The following is a 24,583-nucleotide window of genomic DNA, read 5'->3' on the forward strand; positions in this document are numbered from 1 at the left end:
TGTTAATCCCTATTAATTAGTTTTCTGCACAGCCAAAGGGGATAGGATGGGAGTTTCTAAAGTTGCACTGGAGTGTGTATGTATTCATATAAACTATGAATGGTCAAATAGAAACACAAAAGTTGGTTTCATTTTGTGACTTTGTCAGACATTCAGAAATAAAGAACTGGTAGACTTGAATATGAAGCATTTGGAGCATGGTGTTTATCTACAAATCACCCAACGTTTCCCCAAATGGATTCTATAAAACAGTAGTTTTGAAAGATGTTATTAGGTGTTTCTAGGCCCACTCACTATGAGAACATGATATGTTAGATGCTTCTCTTGCAGGTTGCCAGTGCACATTAGCTTATTAGCGACTTTGAGACACCCCAAGGCATGGGAACATGTTTAATCCTTTTGGCCTTCATTGCCCAGCCTTCCTTGAGCAGGAAGCATTGGTTGGCTTTGCGCTTGTTAGCAAGAAACACTGGCATAGATACTGTGTTTTCCGTTCAGCTCACAGTTGTTGAGCACTGGCTGAGCACAGGCAGTTCAGAGGTGAAAGGCAGAGCTCCAACTCTCCTAGAGCTTAGGTGAATGGAGGCAAGATTAGAGTTTTCTGAAAAGTCCTGTGATCCAGGTCAGCTTAGGGCATTGTGGAGCACAGAGGGGGGCAAATGCTCTTACAGAACCCAGTCTACGTCCGGAGTTAGACAGGACTCAGTTCTTGTGTTTTTATTCATTTATTTTGAAATCTTTTCTGAGTACCAACTATAAGCCATTGATGCTCTAGACATTGGGGACTTATACAGCAGTACACAGAGCTGAGGAGAATCCTTGTCTTTGTGGATCATCTTTCCTAGTGGTGGGAGACAAGATGAATACATGCAAGTGCTTAGTGCTAAGCAGGAATATACAGCAGGGCAGGCGTAAGAGGCGTGTGTGATCACATGTGTGATGAGGTGATGGCATTTAGCTAGGGCTGCTAGGAAGCCTCACAAGGTGACATTTGGATATAGAGCTAGATGAAGTGAGGGAGGACACCATGTGAATCTCTGGAGCAGAGGTGGTCTGTGCAGAAAGAACTGGAAATGCAAAGGCCTGGGGACAAGGGGGATGCTTGGTATGTCTGAGAAACATGAGGAAGCCTGGTAGTTGGAGTGGGACATACGAGGAAGAGGTTAATAGGAGATGAGGCCCAAAGGTGAACAGAGCTAGGTCATGTAGGAGCTTATAAACGGTCATCTGGCCTTTAGCTTTTACTCTGAGTGAATTGGCAAGGCATGGAATGGCTTTCAATACTCAGAGGAGTAACATGATCTGAGGCTGGTTTGGTCAAGATGGTTGGGGCTGCTTGATGGAGAGTGAACTGAGCAGTATGGGGGTCAGGGAGCTGAAAGACCAATCCCTTGTCAGGAAGGTCCAGGCAAGTGGTGATTGTGCCTTGGGACAGGGTAGGATCAGGGCAGATGGTGCAGAGCAGCCAGACCCTGCTTATATTCTGAAAATGAATGTATATAACAGAGTTTCCAGCAGAGCCAGTGTGGACTGTGAGTGAGTGAGTGGGTAAGGATGACCCTAAAGTCTGTGACTGGAGTAACAGGAAGAATGGAGCTGGCCCTTCCAAGAGGGGAAGACGGGAGAGGAGCAGGCTTATGAGGGGGTATCAGGACTCCATTCCGAGCAAGTTACATTTGAGTTATTAGACACCCAGTGATGCTGTCAGTAAGGAGTTTGATACATGCGTCAGGATTTCAGGAAGAAGTCCATCTGGAAGTAGAAATTTAGGAGTTATCAGCATAGAGGAAGTGTTTACAGCCATTAGACTGGATGAGACGCCTAAGTGAATGTTGATGGAAAAGAGAAGAGGTTGGAATATTTAACACAGATCCTTTTTTGTCAGTAGTTTTTAAAAGTGGAGTTTTGGGAAATATTAAAACACTAGATTTAGAAGCAGAGGTAATTCGCTTTTTTTAAAAAAAATAGCATAAATAACTTTTTTTTTTTAAATAAGAAGGAAAAGCTTAAGACCTTGAGCCCTGGGCTCCTGCAGAGTTTTAAGTCTGGGGAAGGAAGAAGCAGCAGAGGGAGATGAGGGCCTGCAAGGCGGGAGGGCACTTGCCAGCTCTCAGCAAGCAGGCCTGGCCTGGGCATCACGGTCAACACTGGGCCATGTCACGGAGAGGCTGGATGGATGAGGCCCAGAACTGGCCCTTGACTTAGCAGAGAGAGATGGTCTGCTGAGTTGGGCCAGCCCTTTCATAGAGTGATAGGGCAAAAACAGGACTGGTGTGAGGTTGGGCAGAATGGAGAAAGGGAAGAGGACAGAGCAGCATGGGGTACTCTGGGGACACTTTGCTGTAAAGGAAAAAGAGAGAGAGAGTGTAGGGTGAGGAGCAGGGGGAGAGGGAGGTTTTTTCAGTGCTGAATTCTAGATTTTTATGATTTGATTCTCTAGGTTTAAAAAAATTTAATTGTGATTAAATTTACATAATGTTAAATTTACCTTAACCATTTTTAAGTGTACAGTCCAGTAGAGTGTTTGTTGCTATAAAGGAATACGTGAGGCTGGGTAATTTATAAAGAAAAGAAGTTTATTTGGCTAATGGTTCTGCAGCATATACGAGAAGCATAGCACCAGCATCTGCTTCTGGTGAGAATTCAGAAAGTTTCCATTCATGGGGGAAGGTGAAGGGTAGCTGTGGGTGCAGAGGTCACATGGAGAGAGAGGATACAAAGAGGAGGAGGTGCTGCCAGGCTCTTTTTAACAGCCAGCTCTCACAGGAACTAATAGAGCAAGAACTCACCCAGGGAGGGCATTAGTCTACTCATGAGGGATCCACCCCCATGATCCAGACAAATCCCATTACATCTCACCTCCAACATTGGGGCTCACCTTTCAACATGAGATTTGGAGGCAACCAACATCCAAACTGTAGCAAGTAGTGTTAACCACTGTGTGTACATGGTTGTGCACCAGGTCTCCAGAATGTTGTCATCTTGTAGAACTTAAACTCTGCACTCATTAAAGAACTCCCTATTTCCCTCTTCTTCCAACCCCTGGCAACCACCATTCTATTGTCTGTCTCTATGAATTGTACTACTTTAGATGCCTCAGATAAGTGGAATCATACAGTATTTGTCTTTTTGTGACTGGCTTACTTTGCTCTGCATAAAGTCCTCAAGGTTCTTCCATATTGTAGCATATGTCAGAATGTCCTTCCTTTTTAAGGCTGAATAATATTCTATTATATGTGTATACCATATTTTGTTTATCCATTCCTGTGTTGATGGACACTTGGGTTCTTCCACCTCTGGGTCTGCTACTGTGAATAATGCTTCTGTGAACATAGGTATGCAAATGTCTCTTCACATCCTTGCTCACATTTATTTGGGGGCATATACTCAAGTAGAGTTGCTGGATCATATGTTTAATTTTTTGGGGAATCACCACACAGATTTCCACAGCAGTTGTACCATTTTACATTCTCACCAACAGTGCGCAGAGTTCTAATTTCTCCAAATCCTTACCAACACTTTTCTGCATTTTTGTTTTGTTTTTTAAATAGTAGCCATCCTAATGGGTATGAGAGATAGTGGTGAGAGGAAGTTTAGTCATTATTAAAACTGTTAAAGTGACTGAAATCATGGGAGATTAGTAGGAAGAGAAAAGGTAGGTAAAACACTTAGGCTTTGTTCTGCCCCTGTGAGTGCTCAGGAGTGTCAGCTATTACAGTGAGGAAGGAGGTGTCCATGCATGAGGCAGAGGGAACAGAGCAGCTGTGCAGAAGCACAGACGGAATGTGAGGAAGTAGGATAAGTGTAGGCTGCAAGTAGTGCATTCTGACTGGAGCACCAAATAAGGGCAGAAACGAGGTGCAGCCAGTTAGAAAGGCTACTATTAAAAAGCCAAAAAATAACAGATGTTGGCAGTGTTGCAGAGAAAAGGGAATGCTTACTTACTGTTGGTGGGAATGTAAATTAGTTCAGCCACTGTGGAAAGCAGTTTGGAGATTTCTCAAAGAACTTAGAACTACCATTCCACCCAGCAATCCCATTACTGGGCATAGACCCAGAGGAAAATGGATCATTCTACCAAAAAGACACATGCACTGTATGTTCATCACAGCGCTGTCTGCAACAGGAAAGACATGGAATCTACCTGAGTATCTATCAATGATGGATTGGATAAAGAGAATGTGGTACATCACAGCCATAACAAAGAATGAAATCATGTCTTCTGCAGCAACATGGATGCAGCTGGCGGCCATTATCCTAAGAGAATTAACACAGGAACAGAAAACCAAATACTGCATGTTCTCACTTAAAAGTGGGAGCCAAGCATTGGGTACACATAGACATAAAAAATGAGAACGATAGACCCTGGGGACTGCTGGATGGGGAGAGAAGGAGAGAGCAAGGGCCGACAGTCTCTTTGATATTATGTTCACTACCTGGGTGATGGGACCATTCATTCCCCAAACTGTAGGGTCACTCAGTAACAAACCTGCACATGTACCCTCTGAATCTAAAATAAAAGTTGATATTATTTTTTTAAAAATGGGGGAAAAAAATGACGTGTGGTGCACAAGGCTTTCTGTGCCATACTAAGGGGCTTACTAGATTTTATCTTGAAATGATAGGGAGCAGTAAAGAAATTAAGTAGGAATGACATAGCCAGTTCTTTCAGTTAGATCATTTAGCAGCAATGTGATGCATGAATTCGAGGGTGGGAGATGAATCTAAAAGCTATTGATATGATTCAGGAGAGAAATGAGGGTCTGGCGCAAGATGGTGGTGGGTGTAGAAGGGACAAGATTGGTGTTAAGTTATCCGTAGAGAGAGGGAGCTGTCATGGTGACACCATTTCTGGCTTGGGCTTCGTTTTGAATAGCGGATGCTTTTCAACATGGGATGCAGGTTTAAGGTAAGGTGAAAAGGAATTATGTTTCAACTTGTACAGGAATTGAGAATCTTAACAGACACCAACATGGGGCTGTTCAGTAGTTAATTAGATAACAAGTTGGAGCTCAGGAAAGAGTTCATAAAGCAGTAAACAAAGATTAATTCTGGATGTCACAGCTAGTTACAATATTTTAAAATGTATATAGTTTGAATGAAGGCTTTATTTATTTATTTTTTTGCCTTTGTGGAACCATTTTGCGTATTATGAGAGAGGGAACTGTCAACAGAATTTTAAGTAAACCCAGAAGACCATGCTCTGGATATTGACCTTTAAGAGAAACAACTTAGTGCTTAGCAGAAAGCTGAAATCTGGGGTTTTCTCTCCTTTTTTGGTGGGGGATGGGGTATGTGTTTATTGATTTATTCTTATTTTCTAAGAGAAATTCTTCTAGTTAAAACAGTTACTCAGTTAGAGTCTATGAAATTATACTAATTTTAAGTGCATAAGAATTCATTCCCAGTGTCTGGGTATAACCATTTAAGCAGTAAAATATTTTAGTCCCTTTCATTAAGTAGATAGGAAATTATCGGGTGTTTCATGGCAGAAATAATTAATGAAGATTGCAGCTACGGGACTCCAGGGAGCTATGTGATAAAAGCAGAGAACTGAAAGTTAGAAAGTTAAAAGACACTATATATATATATATATATTTTCTATTTTTTTCCATCTATTTCTGCCATGTACTAGCCATGGGATTTGGACAGATCACCTTTCTGATGATCTGCAGTTTAGTCAGCCAGAGAATGAGAACATTAACTTCCTGTTTACCTCCCACGCTTACTTATTCATTGAACAGGTGTGTGCAGGAAGTGTGACACAGGGCTAGAGCTGAAACATTGAGCAGACGTAGTTCACAGTTTCATAGATTATAGCAAAGAGTACAGAAAGCAGCTATAAAAGCAATGTATAAAATATAAGAACCACAAGAACTTTAGGGTTATTCTTAATTTTAATGAAGTTTTCTTCCTGAGAGGTTCAGGTTCTCTTTCTCTTTTTTTTTATTTGAGTCTTGCTCTGTTGCCCAGGCTGGAGTGCAGTAGCGTAATCTCGGCTCACTGCAACCTCTGCCTCCCAGGTTCAAGCGATTCTCCTGCCTCAGTCTCCTGAGTAGCTGGGATTACAGGCACGCACCATGACGCCTGGCTAATTTTTGTATTTTTAGTAGGGATAGGGTTTTACCATGTTGGTCAGGCTGGTCTCAAACTCCTGACCTCACAATACACTGATTGAAAATAAAAAGAAGTGGTAGGTATCTCCTTCAGAAAAGTTAAGGTGGGATGTGCCCTGTACACTCAGAGTAGGCAGTTATTTAATAGTGTTAGGACTTGGAAATTCAGTGTAAGCAGATATGATTCATATCTGGCTTGCTAAATTTTCAGAAATGTTACATTTTAAGAAAAGTGAGAGTTATATCTAGCACTCAGAGGAATGTAGAAATGAGCCATGCAGAAAAATTTAACTCAGAATTCAAAATCTCCATTTATAAAGAGTGTGAAAGTCAGCACTATATACCTAGATTTCAAAATATTAATTAGAAGAATTTAATACCGTTGGAAAGTGTTAGGCACAAATAAGATATCTAATGTTTCTGATTGTAAATGAGATAAAATCCAAGATTTAAAGGCCAAAATGATAATTGAATTATCTTGGGGAATAAAGTGAAAGTTTGGTTCCTGAGATTGTATTTATAGTTAAAGCATGAAAAATGAGAACTTAAGTTGCAGTTAGTGGAAAGCAACTTGGGTGATAGCTCATATAGCAATAAAGATTCTACACTATCTGGGATATTTTAAAATTCTCCAACTCTGAGTCAATTTTACATTTATATGAGTATCTCTAATAAACTTAAGAGGTTCTAAAGGCTGTGGACTGTGACACTTTATTTTCATACTTGTTTGCACAAAATCTCACGTATTGACAGGAATAAGCACTGATGAGGATGTGTGAGGGCCACCTCATCAGCTCCCTAACAGATGGCCTTCTCCATTCATTTTCTTCTATAGGCAAACATGCTGAAGACATATTTGGTGAGTTGTTTAATGAGGCTAACAATTTCTACATCAGAGCAAATTCTCTTCAAGACAGAATTGATCGCCTTGCTGTCAAAGTCACCCAGCTGGATTCAACAGTGGAAGAGGGTAGGTAATTGCCTGAAAGCAGTGAGCTAGAAGTGATGTTGACAGGATGGTAGTAATTAATCGCAGCGTAATTACTGCTTTTTCCTTGGGGTGGCATGCGGATATTTCGTCTTGTCTTTTCCTAGAAGAATAGTGAGGGAAAAACCTACAACTTTGGGTTAACTCATGATGAAAAGATTCATGTCTCGTCTACCTCATCTCTATACTCTTAAAAAATATAGCAAGTATAGTATTTGTTTTAAATGCTTCAGCAAATACAGTCAGTATTAGAAATTCCAATTCAGGTTACTGATAGATATGTTTAAAATAGTTTCTTAACTAAAAATTACAGAATCACTCTACAGATATGGTCCAACTGAGACAGTGTTATACATACCTTGTGTGACATAGGGAAGGTCTGAGCACCTGGTGCTTTTGTTAGGATTGATGCCTGTAAAATCCTGGTGATTCTGCTGATTGAAAAACTTTATTAATATTCTCAGAAAGAGCATTTACCGAAGGCCTTTACGCTTCAGGTTTTAAAATAATGTTAATATTGACAAGCATCTTATAGTTAACTGATAGTCACTTGATGATATATACCCTGAAATTGTCAGTTTCAACAAAATTAAAACTAGCAACAATTCATTCCTTTTTTAAAATTTACTTTCAGTATCCCGCATGAAAGACTGAGATTGAGCTGGAGAAAATATGCTTAAAAGTACAAAATATACCACTTCATATTTGAGAAAAATATTTAGGTTAAAATTTAGTTTTACCTTTAAATAATGGCAGTTAAAAATTTTTCTTGTCTCTTTAAAAAGATTCTAGCATCTAATTTTTGTGCTTTTATTTTTTTTAAAAATCTAGTTACTTGTGGAATTCATCCCTCATCATTTTAAAAAAGATATGTTATTTCATGTTCAGGTCTTTTTCAAAGGTCAAAATTTGATTAGTGAATTACAAATATAACAAAAATGTAGAACATTAATTTTAATATCCATCATAGAGGCATTCTTACTTTTCCAACAATAAGTATTACTTGGTCTATTCCAGTAAGGAGTTCTTAACATCTTAAACCAATCATTCACGTTTTAAATTAGTATCACAAGTGATTTTTAATAGCTATTCATCTTTCTTCAACTTTTTGTTGGCTATTGTCATTAGAATGCTTATGATGAACCTTATCCTGGAAAAGATTAAACTGTAGATTAAATTTTATGAGATTTTATAGTACATGTCATATCTTTAAAATCCTTTTCCAAACAAGATTTTACCTTATTGCTTTTCTTGCCATGGATGTTATCCTAGACAAAATACTTGACTGCAGGTTAGGAAGTCTGTATTCCATTTTGGTCTTGCCACTCTTTTTGCTGGAGTTTTTGGAATTTTAACATTCCTGAATCTCAGCTTAAGTGGTTGAGAAGGTAAGTTAATAGCCTAGTTTGTCCACCTCAAAAAGTTTGATGAAAGTCAGATGAATTAATAAATGAAATGTGAAGTGCTGTACAAGCACAAGAAAGAACTTTGCCCAGCCCTGGTTTCCTGAATCCTTAGTATAATTTTGTGTCATCAATTAAGCTACTTAATTTCTGGGGCTAGATTATGTTGAAAAGATTTGCCATCTTTCCTTAATGTTTGTTTCAGAAAAACTTAATGTGTTATTTCCATTTGTGTAATTTTTGCAGAATTATTTCCCACGTGCATTATATTTAAACTAATGTTGTTTGAATGATGTTTTCCTTAGGATATTCAAATCTTTGCATTTACATGCCTGTTACATTCATAACTGTATTCCTGTGTGGTTTCTGAGATGTGCTGTTTAAATAAAGAATGTTACTCTAATATTAGGTTCAGTGAAATAATTAGATTACTACAAAAAAAAACCATAATTTGATCTCATTTCATAGTGATAACTGTTATCTATGAAAGAGAAGGGATTCACTTGCTATTTAAGCATGGTTTTAAATAGACAATAAAAAATATTATTTGCTTGTTCTTGAGGTGTTTTTGATTGTGAGTCGAATGGTACTTATTTCTAAATAGTTAAAAATATTTCTATATAACTCAACTTGGGGGATTTTCTCTAAATAGTCTCACTACAGGATATCAACATGAAAAAAGCTTTCAAAAGTTCCACAGTCCAAGACCAGCAGGTGGTTTCAAAGAACAGCATTCCGAATCCTGTTGCTGATATTTACAACCAGAGTGATAAGCCACCACCTCTGAACATCTTGACACCATACAGGTATAGCTTCTTGTGTGCCAGAGCCTTTGCTAAGAGATGAGGGGAGAGCTGGGCAGAACTGGGAGCAAACTGATGCATTGTGTGGGAATGTCCTTGATGGGTCATCTGGGTTAAGATTCAGAATTGCTTCAAACTTTGAAAATAATCATTGCACTGAAGGTACTCATTGGTACATAATTATTAAAGTTTTAGTTTTTCAACATATTGATACATTTAACAATAGAAATGTGAGCTCTGATTTTAGCTTTTAGATATAGCTACCTTAAGTAGAAGTGAGTACATTATTTTATAACAGTATTTTGTGTGTGGTTATATTGCTGTTCTTTAGATTCAAAGTCAGTTTGAAAGGAACTGCATAATTCATTTATAATGCAGCAAGATACCTGTCTCAACACTGCAGAGACATTCGCTATTTAATTCAGAAAAAAATGTATTCTGTAGTGTTAGGGGTTTTGAAGAGTGAATATCAACAAATTAACCTTCTGTTACTGGAAAATGGTAGGTAGGACACATTATCAGGACCAGACTTCCAAGGAAAATAGATAGTGCAAAACACAATATGAAGATACTAACTAAAAATGTTTTTTCTAAACACCCCTCCTGTCTTCTCCCACCTCAGCACTTTCTTCCCATACCTGCTGTCACTTCCGGTCCCATATCCCTCTTTCATACACTGTCTCTCCATCCCTCGTAGTATGTCCTGTCCTCAGCTCACTGCAACCTCCGCCTCCCAGGTTCGAGCAATTCTCCTCCCTCAGCCTCCCAAGTAGTTGGGATTACAGGCATGTACCACCAAGCCTGGCTAATTTTTTATTTTTAGTAGAGACCGGGTGTCACCATGTTGGTCAGGCTGGTCTCAAACTCCTCACCTCAGGTGATCTACCCTCCTTGGCCTCCCAAAGTGCTGGGATCACAGGCCTGGGCCACTACACCCCAGCCTAAGTGACTGAAAAATTAAGTGTTTAGAAGCTGTGGGAAACAACAGATGTTGGAGAGGATGTGGTGAAATAGGAACACTTTTACACTGTTGGTGGGAGTATAAATTAGTTCAGCCATTGTGGAAGACAGTGTGGCGATTCCTCAAGGATCTAGAACTAGAAATACCATTTGACCCAGCAGTCCCATTACTGGGTATATATAAACCAAAGGATTATAAATCATTCTACTATAAAGACACATGCACACCCATGTTTATTGCAGCACTGTTCACAATAGGAAAGACTTGGAACTAACCTAAATGCCCATCAGTGATAGACTGGATAAAGAAAATGTGGCATATATATACCATGGAATACTGTGCAGCCATGAAAAGGATTAGTTCATGTCCTTTGCAGGGACATGGATGAAGCTAGAAACCATTATTCTCACCAGACTAACTGAAGAACGCAAAACCAAACACCGCATGTTCTCACTCATAAAAGGGAGTTGAACAATGAGAACATATGGGCACAGGGAGGGGAACATCACACACCTGAGCCTTTTGGGGGATGGGGGGCAAGGGGAGGAATAGCATTAGAAGAAATATCTAATGTATATGACGGGTTGATGGATGCAGTAAACCACCATGGCACATGTATACCTGTGTAACAAACTTGCACATTCTACACACGTATCCTAGAACTTAAAGTATAATAATAATAATTTTTAAAAAGAACATATCTGTTTATATTCTTGTCAAGGTTAACATTTGCTTACTTGAGTTCCTACCTTCACTAAGGTACTGGCTCCATTATTTAGAAAAGAAATGTACATCTTATACATCTAAAGTTTTGCAGCTTTTTCTAGACCTCTACCTATATGCAAGGCCTTGGTATCTTAGGGAAACAAATTTTCTTTCTCATAATGTTATTAATTAAATCTCTATTAAGCAGGTTGCCTATCAATTAGGAAACTAGGAAAAGAAAGGAAGGACGTTAATAGTCAAAGGTTAAGGTATAGTGTGAGTTGTACTGGCTCTTCAGTGATTTTCAGACATAGTGACTAGAATAGCCACATAGGCACCCAAGCCTTGGTATTTGATGGTTTAAGACACCAGGAGATGGCATAGCAGGGGCTTTAATGACGGACCTTTTTACCCTCTGAATAATTCAGTTAGCCTTCTTCGACTGTTTGGGCATAAACTCTCCTATACTCATTTAACTGATTTTGCTTCCCCTGTGTTCCTTAATGACTCGCTGAAATACTGATATGAAATAATATAAAAGGTTCTTCCTCCTTTTGACGGTAGTCTTCAAGCCAGATACTTTTTAAAGCATTAATAGAAAACAGTGTTTACTTTGTATCTTGTTGGTTCTGATCATGACTGTTGATTTCTGTGACAGCTTTGGACCTCTGCTAGCTGAGCTGCATCATTGGTTTGATGATAAATGAGTTACTTATTTGAAGACTTAAAATATTCTCTAGACCACAGTAATTATCTGTGACAGTGCTTTAAAATGAAAGGGCTACAAGTGAATAAAGTTTCTGTGTAGGTTGCTTCCAGTTTGAAAATACATAGTTCATCACTGTTTTTCCTCACATTTATGCCCCATAAATATTCTGTTTCTTTCATAATTGAACTTATGGGTGTTGGGCAAATTTTATTGGGAAAAAGGGATAGAGTACTTCTTAATATTTATCCTAATGATATTGAAGCTGCAGAGTAGCAGTGAATGTGTACTTACGAAGAATCCATCCATCTCTCTGTATAGCCCCATGTTGGAATAAACAGAAACTTTCCTGAAATAATTGAGGTATTATAAATTGCTGAATATGAGCCATGTTGTGATTTTTTTTTTAGAGCAATTTTCTATACTTGATTCTAAATTTGCAAGAGTACTTCTAACCTAATTATTCTACAGCAGGTTGCTATTTTATGTTTTCACATTTTTTTCAAATAAGGAAACTTACAGACTTAATATGTGTAGGTTAGTTTAAGTGCCCCATGTAGATGTTATAATCCCATAAGTTCAAGTCAACATTACCCTACATATAAAAGTCTCTAACAATCTTTTCTTCCCCGACTTACAATACATTAATTGTAGAGATGACAAGAAGGACGGGCTGAAGTTCTATACTGATCCTTCCTATTTCTTTGACCTCTGGAAAGAAAAAATGCTACAGGACACAGAAGACAAAAGGAAAGAGAAAAGGCGTCAAAAGGTAAATAATTTCAGTATGGGAAATGTGCATATTAATGTTTAAAGGTGACTCTTGTTTAGAAATAGTAAATTATTTAAATGGTTGAGATGTTGGTTATATGGCTGAAGTTTTTTTGAGGTTGCATTTCTCACAGAAAGATCCCAACAATTCTGTCTAACCTAATAATGCTATTTTCCAATAAATACTAACTGATTTGTTCTCCAGCACTTGCTTTGCTTTAACAAAAGTAGCTCCTAAAATTTGTTTTGTTACCATGTTTTAGTAACTTCTCTCCTGCTTTCTGAAATTTTTATAAAGCAGTCAGCATTCCATACCAGAGGCAATGATGTGCTTTTGTCTTTTTAACATTTTTAATTGTTGGGTTGCCTTCTAGCTGTAATTAAAATCTTGGTGAGATATTCACATGGGATGGAGAAGCACATGTGATTTGCATGTTCAGGGGACAGGATTTATTGAAAATGAACCTCCCTTTAAGGGATTAGGGGTAGGAAGAGAATTTCAAGTCTGAAGGTTGAGAAATAGCTACATTACAAGCAGTCTTCAAAGGAGAAGCCCACTCTACACAGGTAAAGGGATTTATGTTTTGAAAATTGTCCCTTTGGGGCCCAGAAATTGGATTTAGGCCACTGAGAGGAATAATTCTCTAAGGACAAGTATTTAGCAATATTTATATATGTCAACTATATTTTAAAATGACCATCCAGTTTGCTTGACAGATTAGAGCACTTTAATTAGGAGAAATGCTTAGCATTTTGTGAGTTGGTGGCCTTAGGGTTTTGAGGCATTGAGGTGTGTTGGCCTAGTAGGAGTGACAGTGTGGTTTGAACGAGAATTTGATCATTGAAAACGACATTTAAGGGAAGGGAACAGGAGAACGGTTTGCAGGCTGTGCTGCTGTAAGTCACCATGGCTGGATTCCGGGAAAGGATGCAAAGGACTTGGTCATTCACACAGTCTTCTTGTGCTCATGGCTTTGGGAGATTTAACTGGGATGTCTTGGAAAAGTTGTTAGGTTTTACAGAGTATTCAAATTAAGAAAAAAGAAAGATACCAATCTTTTGAGTGGAAAAGCAACTAATATTTAAAAGCATGTTTGTCTTAATCCTCATGCTTTTTTATAGTTACAGGGGAAAATGCTGGGGCTTACCTGCCCATAAAATGTGCCTATTTTTTTAAAAGGCCTTCTAGGTATCCCTTCTCAGTGATGCTTTTTGCAAAACTGTTTAATGTTTTGCCATTCTTCTTGAAGGGGAAACAATTTTTATGAATGGATATTGTGTCTTTAAAATCTCTTGTTATTTCCTGGGCTGTTTTGTCCCATTCTGCATTCCTCAAACACATACCTTTCTGATAAGAATTTCTTTCATTCACTTACATAATGACTTGATGTTAATGCCTTCTAAATGCTGGATAAACAGTGGCGGAAAAAAAGCAGGATTACCATCCTCATGGAGAGGACAGTATAGTAAGGGACTCAAGCATTAAATAATCATGCAGCCCTTGGAAATGCAGAAAGTGGGAGGAAAGTTTGAAAGTGTTCATATAGGTCCACATTGTACAGAAATAGAAAATGAGGCAAGATATTCTTTATTTCCCAGGTTTTCAGCAACCCAAGTAACGTTCAGTTTGCAATTGACAAATCTGAAGGAAAAATTAGTTTAGAAAATTTGAGGATTACAAAATCCACTGTTTTTGAACTTTGTCTCCTTCAGTTTGATGCTTTATAAACATTAAAAATTACACAAACAAGTTTCAAATATGTAGTTACACTATTGGTAAGTGTGGCAAAGGAGAAGTACAGAGCACTCTGAGATGATCTAGTGGTGCGACAGTGTACACGCAGTGAGGGGTCGAGGAAGGCCTTTCTAAGGAGGCAGGCAGGCTGGGATCCAAGGGAGGGGAGTGGAAGTTAGCTCAACAGTGGGAGGGTGCTGGGCGGGAAGGACTGGAGGGGTTGGGGGCAGGCCAGGTGGCGTGCTTCCAAATCGAGGAGGCTTCTAGGTAGCAAAGTCTAAGATCATCCTGAGGGAGGAACCACTTTGGCAACTTCTGAGGATTTGAGTGTAGGCCAGTGTAGCTGGAGCCTGGATTCACCACTGTTCCTATTCTTTCTTGTTTGGTTCACACGCATTCGTATGTCCTGTGTACCTGTTGATAGGTAGATTTGGAGACTGAACTGTGGTAAAGAAAGTTACAGATAATCATAACACTTCATCCCTGAATTTGTCAGCATACATCTTTTAAAAAGTAAGGGGAATATTCATTATTTCTAATAGGATGGTTTTTAATCAGGATGAGTATTGGAATCACATTGAAATCTCCCTCCCCTACTTTTTCCTTTGGTTTTGAAAAGTACACACAAAATACATGCTGGTTGTAAAATGCTCAAATAGCAAGTATTTGTGTATATGTAGAGTTGTACTGCATATGACTTACATACACTGACATTATTAAAAGGGTACTCATTATTTTTAATAGTTGTGTAGTATTCTGAAATGCAAATGCATCATAAATTGCCCATTACTGTTGCTCATACAGTACTGCAGTGGTTATCCCTGTACTTAGGTACAGATAATTCTGCAGGATAAATTTCTAGAAGTTGAATTGCTCTTATTGAAGAGAATGTGAATTTTAAATTTTGAAAGATACAATTATATTGCCCCTAATCTTGAAAAGACTGAAGACCTTGTTTATATTCTTATCAGGATTTCCCCAGTCCTGAATATTACTTTTTTTCTGATGACAGATTGAATCTGTGTTACATCTTCTCATATGCTTATTAGCCATTTCTTTATCTTCTATGAATTTCATGTTCACATCCTCTGTGGATCCATTACTAAAGCCTTCTGGATGCCTCGGAAAATGGTCCAGTTTTCTGTCTTCACCACACCATTGGGCCACCTGCTGCCCTTTCACCCCATATCCACTTAGTAGCTTTCTCACCTGTGTCCAGATCTTCCCTCTTTTAATCCGTTTTCTGCAACATAGAGAGATCTTCTCCAATGCCCTCTCGGCATGTCAGCCTTCCCTTCTTGTTCTTTAATGGGTTCCCACTGCTGCTAGGATGGAGGCCTCTAAGGTCTTCCTGCCTTACAGATCTTGGACCATTCACCCCAATGTACCATTTACCTTCTTTTATTTCTCCTAGTGCAGTGCCATCTTCCTCCCCAGAGTCCTTGCACAGTCTGTCCTCTGCTTGGCTTGCACCTGACCCAGACTCCTCTGCAGAATCGATGCCACTTTCAATGCAGATCTTGCCTCTCAGTCATTCTAGGACACCTCCCTGACTTCCAGACTAGACATCATTTTACATATATATTTAAATATGTGTTTAAACATAAAAATATACTTGTAAAAATAAATATTTTTACAATGCATTTATAATAGTACATTTATTCATGTTCTCTTGTGGACTGCAGGCTCCATGAGGGCAGATGCCATGTCTCTGTGTGTGTGTGTGTGTGTGTGTGTGTGTGTGTGTGTGTGTGTTTGCCATTTGCGTTGTCAGTACCTGGCACAGTACCTCGGGCATAGCACTAGAAGTTCATGTTTGCTGCCTGGCTGTGGATTTGATCATTTAGCCAGCATGTATTGAGTGTGTATTCTGTGTAAAAACACTGTGTTGAGATATACCATAAGACAAGAGGGAAATGTAGGAAATAGAAGAACATGATTCTTATCCTTAAAGATAATAAAATTTTATGAAGGAGGCAGGAAAAACTTACAGGCAAACATAGAAATAAGTTCTCACCTTTCAAGAAGCACCTATATAAGACCCTAAGTATTTGTTGAATGAAACGTAATCCAGGGCTAGAGGAAGAATGGCTCTTTTTATGGGCAGGTAAGTTTTTATCTTGGTTAGTTTCATGTTAAACTATTTACAAGATTCACTTATTCTGTAATCTTTTAGAAATTGGGAACAGAATGTTTTGAATTATTTTCTTTGAAAGATAATTGTATGTTAAGAAATCAGTCAAAATTGTGTGATGACAGGAAGTAATTTCTCTGTATGGTGTTGCCAGGTTATTCACCTGTGTGATATACTATGCAAGACCTTGTTTAGGTTTACAACAAGTTATAAGCCTATTCAAGGTGAAGTTTTTTCAGTTTAATAAAAGCAATGGTAAGCAACTCTTAGGGTTGTAGCAGGGTAACTTTTTGTTGATTCTGTTTTGTTGGTTCTGTTGGGTAAGAAGAATACACTGCTTTAGCGTTTCTGTAACATTAGGATAATCGAAATGTGAATGTGTCTTGTCTGTTCATCAGGCATGGGTCTTGTGCATTATAACTGCATTTAACCAGCTGTTTTCCTTTCCCTTCTGTCTCGGCATGCTCTCTTTCCTTTCCTGGACATCAGGAGCAAAAGCGTATAGATGGCACCACCCGTGAGGTGAAAAAGGTTAGAAAAGCCAGAAACAGGCGCCAGGAGTGGAATATGATGGCATATGACAAAGAGCTTAGACCCGACAACAGGTTGTCTCAGAGTGTGTACCATGGAGCGTCTTCCGAGGGATCCCTGTCCCCAGACACTAGGTGTGTGTGTGTGTGTCACTGCTCCCTCAGCCCTGCTGCTTGGGCCACTGGGAACTACCTGGTTTTATTATGATTTGAAATGCATCAGTAGCTCTGGGGTTTATATGGCCCATGATATCTTAAGATTTTCCTTAAAAATGATTTATCTGTAATTGGATTTTGAAATAATACTTGAAGACTGTTACTTTACGTTGGGTTCTTTTGATTTAAAAAAAAACTCTCTAACTTAAATGTATTGTCAAGTTCATCTGGATGTACTATTTTAACACCGATTCTGAATTTGGGGCAACTGCCTATGGTTTATGTTTTTACTTTAATAGTCATTTATCCCATTTTACTTTAATAATCATTTGATCCTTTTTCAGCATGAAATGTTGAATTTCCTTTGCCACTTGGTATCTGAAAATGATTGGTAGGTGGTAAAGTAACTAAGGAGTACCTTCATTGTTCCCTTTAATAACTCTTTAAAAAAATGATGAACAAAACCGAGATTTATTTCCTACTTCAGATAACATATATTCTAATTTCAGGAGAATGATTCTGCTGGCATTTACTTTACAATTTATTAGCAGTTATGTAAAAATATTTCTTTCAAGTGTGAATGATGTGGTCACTAAGTCACACTTGTCGCCTAAGAAATTCATTGAATAACAGGAAATAACTAGTCAGTTTTAACATTTGATTCAGTTTTCTCTTTCTGCTTTTGTAAAGTTGTGGTCTTCCGATTGTGTAAACTCTCATCAGCATTTAAAAATTTGAATAGAGAATTCTTACAGTATGTGAAGAGTGTTGCAAAAACAGCAGCAACCTGGACCTTGGGTTATATCTATGTCCTTTTTGTCTTTTTCTACCTTTGTAAAACTCAGTGTTTAGCACAGGCTCTTAACATATTACTTGCCTTCAGTGTTCCTGCCCTGGAAGATCTCTAAGTCATTGGTAGGATGTAAGGCATGTTCTGGGTAATTTTTCTGTACAAACTGTTATTTGTTAAATATTAGAGAATTATTGGAGCTTTAACTGAGTTTTAGCCTCATTTGAATTTTAGTGTCAGCTTATGTCTATAGAAAGTAAGAATGACACAGTTCTGCTCATAGTTCTTTGGGTGGGGAGGAACATATGAACTTAATAGCTCCCATGATGTCAATCTGCTTTTTTGTTTTTTTCTAAATAATTTAGCTATGTTTGTTTCCTTGTGCAAAACATATACTTTGTTTTTATCCTATATAGACTTTTAAAAAATAGATGCAGATGGGAAAATGGTGGATTTTTAACAATCTCTCAGTTGAATGATATTCCTTTTAGCATCTGAGCTTATTCCACATTGGGTATGAAATGGATGGTTATTCGGATATAGTCCCCCTTTGTATTTATGTTGCTTATGGACATCTGCATTTCTCTTAATTTTCCAAAAGTAAGTCTGATTGTCAGTTTTGACTTCAGAATTTCCTTTTGTTGTCTCCTGTTTCCCATGGCTTCTCATTATTTGCCCACACTATTTACTATCAGATAAATAGATTATAACTCATCATTGTATTTGGATTATAACCCTTAATATAGAAATTTAAATTGTTTTTACTACAGTGTGTCACTGTTTTATTATAAAATAAGACATGCTTATGATATCTGGAAGTTACAGGAAAAAATTTAAATGAAATATTATTTATAGTCCCACCGTCCAGAGAAACCACTGTGTGCATTTTATTATATTTCTTTCTCATTAGTCATTTTGTCTACATGTGTTTATTTTTCTTTTACGAAATGAGAGTCATGCTATGTCTTCTTTCCTTTGACTTTTAAAAACTATTCCTATGTTTTAAGTATTATTTAGAAACATGATTTTTAATCGTTGTATCCGCTCATCTGAGTGCATCTAAGATACTGAGGGAAATTTAAACACCAGTTTTCATGGTGTGTGTATGCTATAACCCATCTTATGTTTTTGTGCTCTCTCTCTAGATTGTTAGGAATGACTTGTTCCTGAGCATGAATTTCAGATGAGCGCTGGGAAGTGCTTGCCTGCTGTATGACCAGCTCTCTGTCACTGCCACTCAGGGAGTCCCACCCCTCCATGCCTGACTGTCCTTGTTTTTTCTCATCCAGTTATGGGCCCTGGTGCAGATCTCTGACTCTTCCCACCTCTTCCCAAAAAGCCCTGGGGGACTTACTGACATCTCGAACTGAGTCTCTGCTGCTGTGCCTACTTCCTCCCGTGTCCCTGTCGTCTCCGGCCCCCCTCCTCCCTTCCCCCCTCCCCTCCTCCCCTCCTGTGTTGGTGTCATCTCTGGCCCTCCTGCTCCTCTTCCTTCTCCCATGTCCCTGTCGTCTCCGGCCCTTCTCCTCCTCCTCCTACTCCTCTCTGCCTCCCCCCTTCCCCTTTTCCCCCCTTCCCCCCTCCCCCTCCCCCTCCTCCTGTGTTGGTGTCATCTCTGGCCCTCCTCCTCCCATTCCTCCTCCCCCTCCCCCTCCCCCTCCTCCTCCTCCTCCTCCTCCTCTCCCATGTTCCTGTCTCTCCAGCCCTCCTCCCCCCTTCCTCCTCCATGTTGGTGTCATCTCTGGCCCTCGTCCTCCTCCTCCTCTTCCTTCTCCCATGTCCCTGTTGTCTCCGGCCCTCCTCCTCCTCCTCCTCCTCCTCTTCCTTCTCCCATGTCCCTATCGTCTCCAGCCCTCCTCCTCCTCCTCCTCCTCCCCCCTCCCATGTTGGTGTCATCTCTGTCTCTCCTCCTCCCATCATCTCCAGCCCTCCCAGCCCTCCTCCTCCCATGTCAGTGCTGTCTCCCACCCTCCAGGCCCTCCTCCTCCTCTTCCTCATTCCGTGTCGGTGTCATCTCTGGCCCTCCCAGTCCTCTTTTCTGTAACAGGTGATGACCGAAAGGCCTTGGGACCCCTGCTCACTTCCACCTTGGCTGTGTGTCTGCAGCTGGTTTCTGCCTTCCCACTGGGGGTGGGACTGGTCTCCAGCAGCTGCCTGCTCCTTCCTCCTCCCCCTACCCGCTGGTATATCCCTTTTCTATGGTCCTTCCTTGTTTAACTGACCAGTCCCCTCTTCCCCAAGCCCCTGTCGTCCTCAGAGCCCCTGGCTCTGCCCTGTAGAAATCTCTGATTTCTATTTCAGATACTTGTTGCCTCTTCCTTCTTTCTCTGGTTAGCTCCTTTTCCTTGCTTCCTATTTTCCCTGTGTTGCAAGGTTCCTTGACAGGGATAGCTCTCCCAGTTATGCCACAGTATTTATAGTTTCCTGCCCTCATCTCATCAGAAGTTGTACGTATTTGGCTGGAGGACTCTATTTCCTTTAAAAGGTTGCGCTCAAAGCCAGTGACTTGTAGTCATGCACAGAGTCAAGCAAATATCATCCGTGTCTCCAAGGGTTATAGGTATTTACATTTTTAAAATATGCTACGTTGAAATACAGGTCAGGTCCTTTCCCCATTAAATTTATTTTTAAGCCATTTGCTAGCATTTTACCTAGTTCAAAAGACATAATCAGAAGTGCACCATAATCCAGATTTCATACTGCAATTATAGGGAAGAAAACAAAGGAGTAGTTATTAGTTGTTACACTTCAATTAAGGAAAGAGAAAAGGGGGAAAAGAGCTGTCTCTTCTCATTTGGAAGGCTTTTCTGTGCCACACGGTGCTCCAGTTAAGAAAAGCTACCGACAGGAACCCCAAAGATATAAATGCAGCGTGCATCTTCCCTGCTCCCTCAGCACCCCAATGTGTGTTTGGTATTTCCTTCAGAGAGAGAAACACAAGCTGGACCCTAACAGAAACCAGCAAGTAAATGTGAGAAAAGTCAGAACAAGAAAAGAAGAGTGGGAGAGAAGGAAAATGGGCATTGAGTTTATGAGTGACGCAAAGAAACTGGAGCAGGCAGGGAGCGCCAAAGAGGACAGAGTGCCCAGCGGGTTTGTTGTTTTGCTTTCTTTGGGTTCCCAACCTCAGGCTGCCCCTGCTTCTGCCGCCATGAGAGGATGTACAGCATCTCCTGGCCACGTGTCCCATAACCTGGGCCAGGAGTGCGTGACTGTCTTACTAATGCCCACAGTGCTGCCCGGCTGCCACACTTGGGTCCTTCCTCTCCTCCTGAGGGCTTAGCGGGAGTCCTGTCCCTACACCCAGTGTCTCGCTCAGCTCTGCTCCACTAATCCAAGATCCCATTCCTTTCAGAGTTTCACACCCAGTGTGTGTGCAGAGAAAACTACGGAAAGAAGGCCTTTCCATAGTGCACTGCATTGCTTTCTTCTCTTTTGGTTAAATATATTTCTTCTGTTTAAGAAAAATATGATTCACTATACTGCATTCTTGATTTCTTTTCCTGTTCTTACTGTTGATATTTGTCCAGTTCACCTGCCATTTTATATTTTCTAATTATATGCTGTCAGTTTCATTGCCACTGAAATCTTCTGTCTTAGATAGATCCTGTTTCAATTGAATGGTTTTTCTTGTAGCCTTCTTTCTTAGAGAAAAAGTATGCTGAAATTCTGTGAAAAGGAGGCTCTGCTGTTTCCTGTTTGCCGGTCTGTCTGACTTGTTCACTTCAAAGCTGTGAATCTGAATCCATGTAACACTGGGGCTTGCTGCTGACTTATAATAATTATGTTGCTGCTTGAAATCTCTCACGGGGCTAGACCTAGTTGATAGTAAAGCAAATAAATGTCTGATTTTTGTGCATTAGCAACGTTAGTATTCAAATACATGCACATACCTGTTAGCTGACAATTTTTAACTTAATTTAGATTTCCCCCTCCTCTTGTTCTCAAATGCCAGGTCACATGCATCGGACGTTACCGATTACTCTTACCCAGCTACTCCCAACCATTCTCTGCACCCCCAGCCGGTGACCCCTTCCTACGCAGCTGGTGATGCGCCGCCACATGGGCCTGCAAGCCAGGCTGGGGAGCATGAGTACCGGCCCCCATCTGCCTCGGCAAGGCACATGGCTCTCAACAGACCTCAGCAGCCACCGCCACCGCCTCCCCCACAGGCCCCAGAGGGGTCCCAGGCCTCTGCACCAATGGCTCCAGCAGACTACGGGTAACTCAATGTGCATTGTACCCTAATCCCTGCTGGCCTTGCATTTGAATCTTGCTATATGTCATACAAGAATTTTAACTGATATTTTAGAGGCCAGGAGAGAGCCAAAGATGACTGGATGTAGATACTAGCAGCTCTAACATTCTGTGTGAAGTAAAGCAGGTGCAGTGTAAGCTCAGACTTACCAGCTGAGTCTCAGGCCACACTGTACACATGCATGTTCCCATACACACACTCTGAGTGTTTGAATGGCTCTTTAAGCCAAGGCATTGATAAAAGGTGAAATGCCAATTTTGTGAACCTGTCCCAAACCCTCAAGTTTCTGGACACATCCTGGGTGGACCACGAGAATTGTTGTCACAGACAAGAAGACCACACCACGGAGCTCCCATGCCTCACTTCTCAGACTTGACCAAAGTCTCATTTCTTAACCTCTGGACACCTAGACATCATTCTGCCCCAGGCCCTCCTGTTTCCTGACAAGTAGAATTCAGAGACCTTCATGTTCAGGTGTTTATCAGTTTAGGCACCCACCTCTCTCTCTCTCTTTTTTTTTTTTCAGCTTTACCCTAGTCTTTAACTACTTCTTTCCTCAGAGTTGGTGCCCAGAAACGTTACCTTGCTTAGGTGTCCACTGCTAACACACGTCTGTGCACCCCGGCCTGAATGACAGTCCTGCTCTCAAATGCTCTCCCTGGCCACGCACGCCTGGATATTTCCCACATCAGGATCCCCAGAGTGGCTTGAGGCTGTGTCAGGCAAAGAGAGGACCTATGGGCCAGTTGGTTAAATAGAATGAAAAATCTGCTGATTTCTATTCAGATATCTTGGCTGTGTGACTTTTCAAAGCTTTTGATACACCTGGGCACTTCGGGTATGGGGCATTTCCACAGGAGTGGGCTAGAGAATGTAGACAGTTCCCAATCTGGTTGACATTAGAACCCTTAAAAGACAAGTTTGTGAGCTACTGCCTTGAGACCCCAGTGTGAAGGTTGTGCTGGTGCTGCCGCTGCCGTCCAGGCCTCTGCAGTCAGCTGCTTTATTCTGCCTTTCTTCAGGAAGTGCTGCACGTTTTGAGTGGTTCTCCTTTTGGTACATTTCAGTATCAGGTCTTGAGTTCTGTCATGATGAATCATGTAGAACTGTGGAAATAACTGACCCAAGGTGTGCCTGTTTGCATCCTGCTGTGATTGAAGTGCAGGTGGCAATACGTGTTGTGTTGGGGGGATGGCTCTGTTAGGAGTCTAAGCGCTCACAGGACGTGACCCTCTCTTGTTCCCTTGGTGACTGTTTCTCATATCTCTTTCAGGATACTCCCAGCGCAGATAATTGAGTATTACAACCCGTCAGGACCACCACCTCCGCCCCCTCCTCCTGTGATTCCCTCTGCACAAACTGCCTTCGTCAGCCCTCTCCAGATCCCCATGCAACCCCCATTCCCCACATCAGCCGGCTCCACGCACGCAGCTCCTCCTCACCCACCCTCCACTGGGCTCCTGGTCACAGCCCCACCACCCCCAGGCCCACCGCCTCCCCCGCCAGGCCCTCCTGGCCCCGGGTCTTCTCTTTCATCCTCCCCGATGCATGGCCCCCCAGTAGCAGAGGCGAAGCGGCAAGAGCCTGCACAGCCACCAATCAGTGATGCTCGAAGTGACCTCCTTGCTGCTATTCGAATGGGTAAGTGGAGCCTTCAGACACACAGCCTGCCTTTTAGCAAGAGATTTCTTCATGTCTCCAGCCAGCTACAGCCTCCTTGTCTTCAAATGACTACTCACTGTGTTTTTTAAAATAGAGTTAAAGGGATCTTATTTGATTTTTTTTTAATAGTAGATTTATTTTTGTCCAGTGTAAGGCAAACACGGTGTGATCAAGAATTGAGGCTGGGCTCAGTGGGCTCATGCCTGTAATTCTAGCACTTTGGGAGGCTAAGACAGGTGGATAGCTTGAGCCCAGGAGTTCAAGAGCAGCCTGGGAAACATGGCAAAACCCTGTCTCTACAAAAAATTCAAAAAGATTAGTTGGGCATGTTGGCATGCGCCTGTAGTCCCAGCTGCTCAGGAGGCAGAAGTGGGAGGACTGCTTGAATGCCAGAGTTCAAGGTTGAAGTGAGCCATGGTCGTTCCCCTGCACTTCAGCCTGGGCAACAGAGTGAGACCTGTCTCAAAAAAAAAGAAAAAAAGAATTGAAATTAGAAAGTTTTTACTTAACTGGAAACCAGAAACCCAATAACTGAAATGATCAATTAATTAATTAGATATCTTCTCTGCATTCTATTTTAAAGGGAAAGGTATAAATGAAAGAAAGTGAGCTCATATTAATGATTTAATTCTTTAAACAAAGAATTTGTCCTGGACTTGTCATATTTGCTTGATGTGCTAAGCCAGTGGTTTTTCAGAATCAATGATAGTCAACAGCATAACCCTTGTGTCAGATGAAAGTCTGCACTGACCCCCTGACCACGAAACACATGGAAACGGAACATCTGAGGTGGAAGTGGGTAGGGAACCTGGCCTCACCTGTCTTGGGCTTCCCAGAGAGCCCCTGGGAACCTCCAGCCCACACC

At 40.7% G+C, this 24,583-nt stretch overlaps 1 protein-coding gene across 11 annotated transcripts in view; it reads left to right on the plus strand.

The window, feature by feature from the left end:
• WASF3 (WASP family member 3) overlaps positions 1-24,583 on the plus strand; it is a 120,018-nt gene that overhangs the window by 90,129 nt on the left and 5,306 nt on the right. For 6 of the 11 annotated variants that reach the window (XM_035302400.3, XM_078375213.1, XM_002748937.7 and 3 more), the window contains 6 exons: positions 6,952-7,086; positions 9,160-9,313; positions 12,337-12,454; positions 16,812-16,987; positions 21,754-22,020; positions 23,330-23,697. In XM_035302400.3, coding sequence (XP_035158291.1) covers positions 6,952-7,086; positions 9,160-9,313; positions 12,337-12,454; positions 16,812-16,987; positions 21,754-22,020; positions 23,330-23,697 — 1,218 coding nt within the window. Of the gene's footprint in view, positions 1-6,951; positions 7,087-9,159; positions 9,314-12,336; positions 12,455-16,811; positions 16,988-20,724; positions 20,892-21,753; positions 22,021-23,329; positions 23,698-24,583 lie in introns of all 11 variants that reach the window. The other 5 variants (XM_035302402.3, XM_008998053.5, XM_035302403.3 and 2 more) reach the window with 1 other exon arrangement.

The sequence above is a fragment of the Callithrix jacchus genome, chromosome 5 (assembly GCF_049354715.1).
Source record: "Callithrix jacchus isolate 240 chromosome 5, calJac240_pri, whole genome shotgun sequence".
Classification (NCBI taxonomy): Eukaryota; Metazoa; Chordata; class Mammalia; order Primates; family Cebidae; genus Callithrix; species Callithrix jacchus.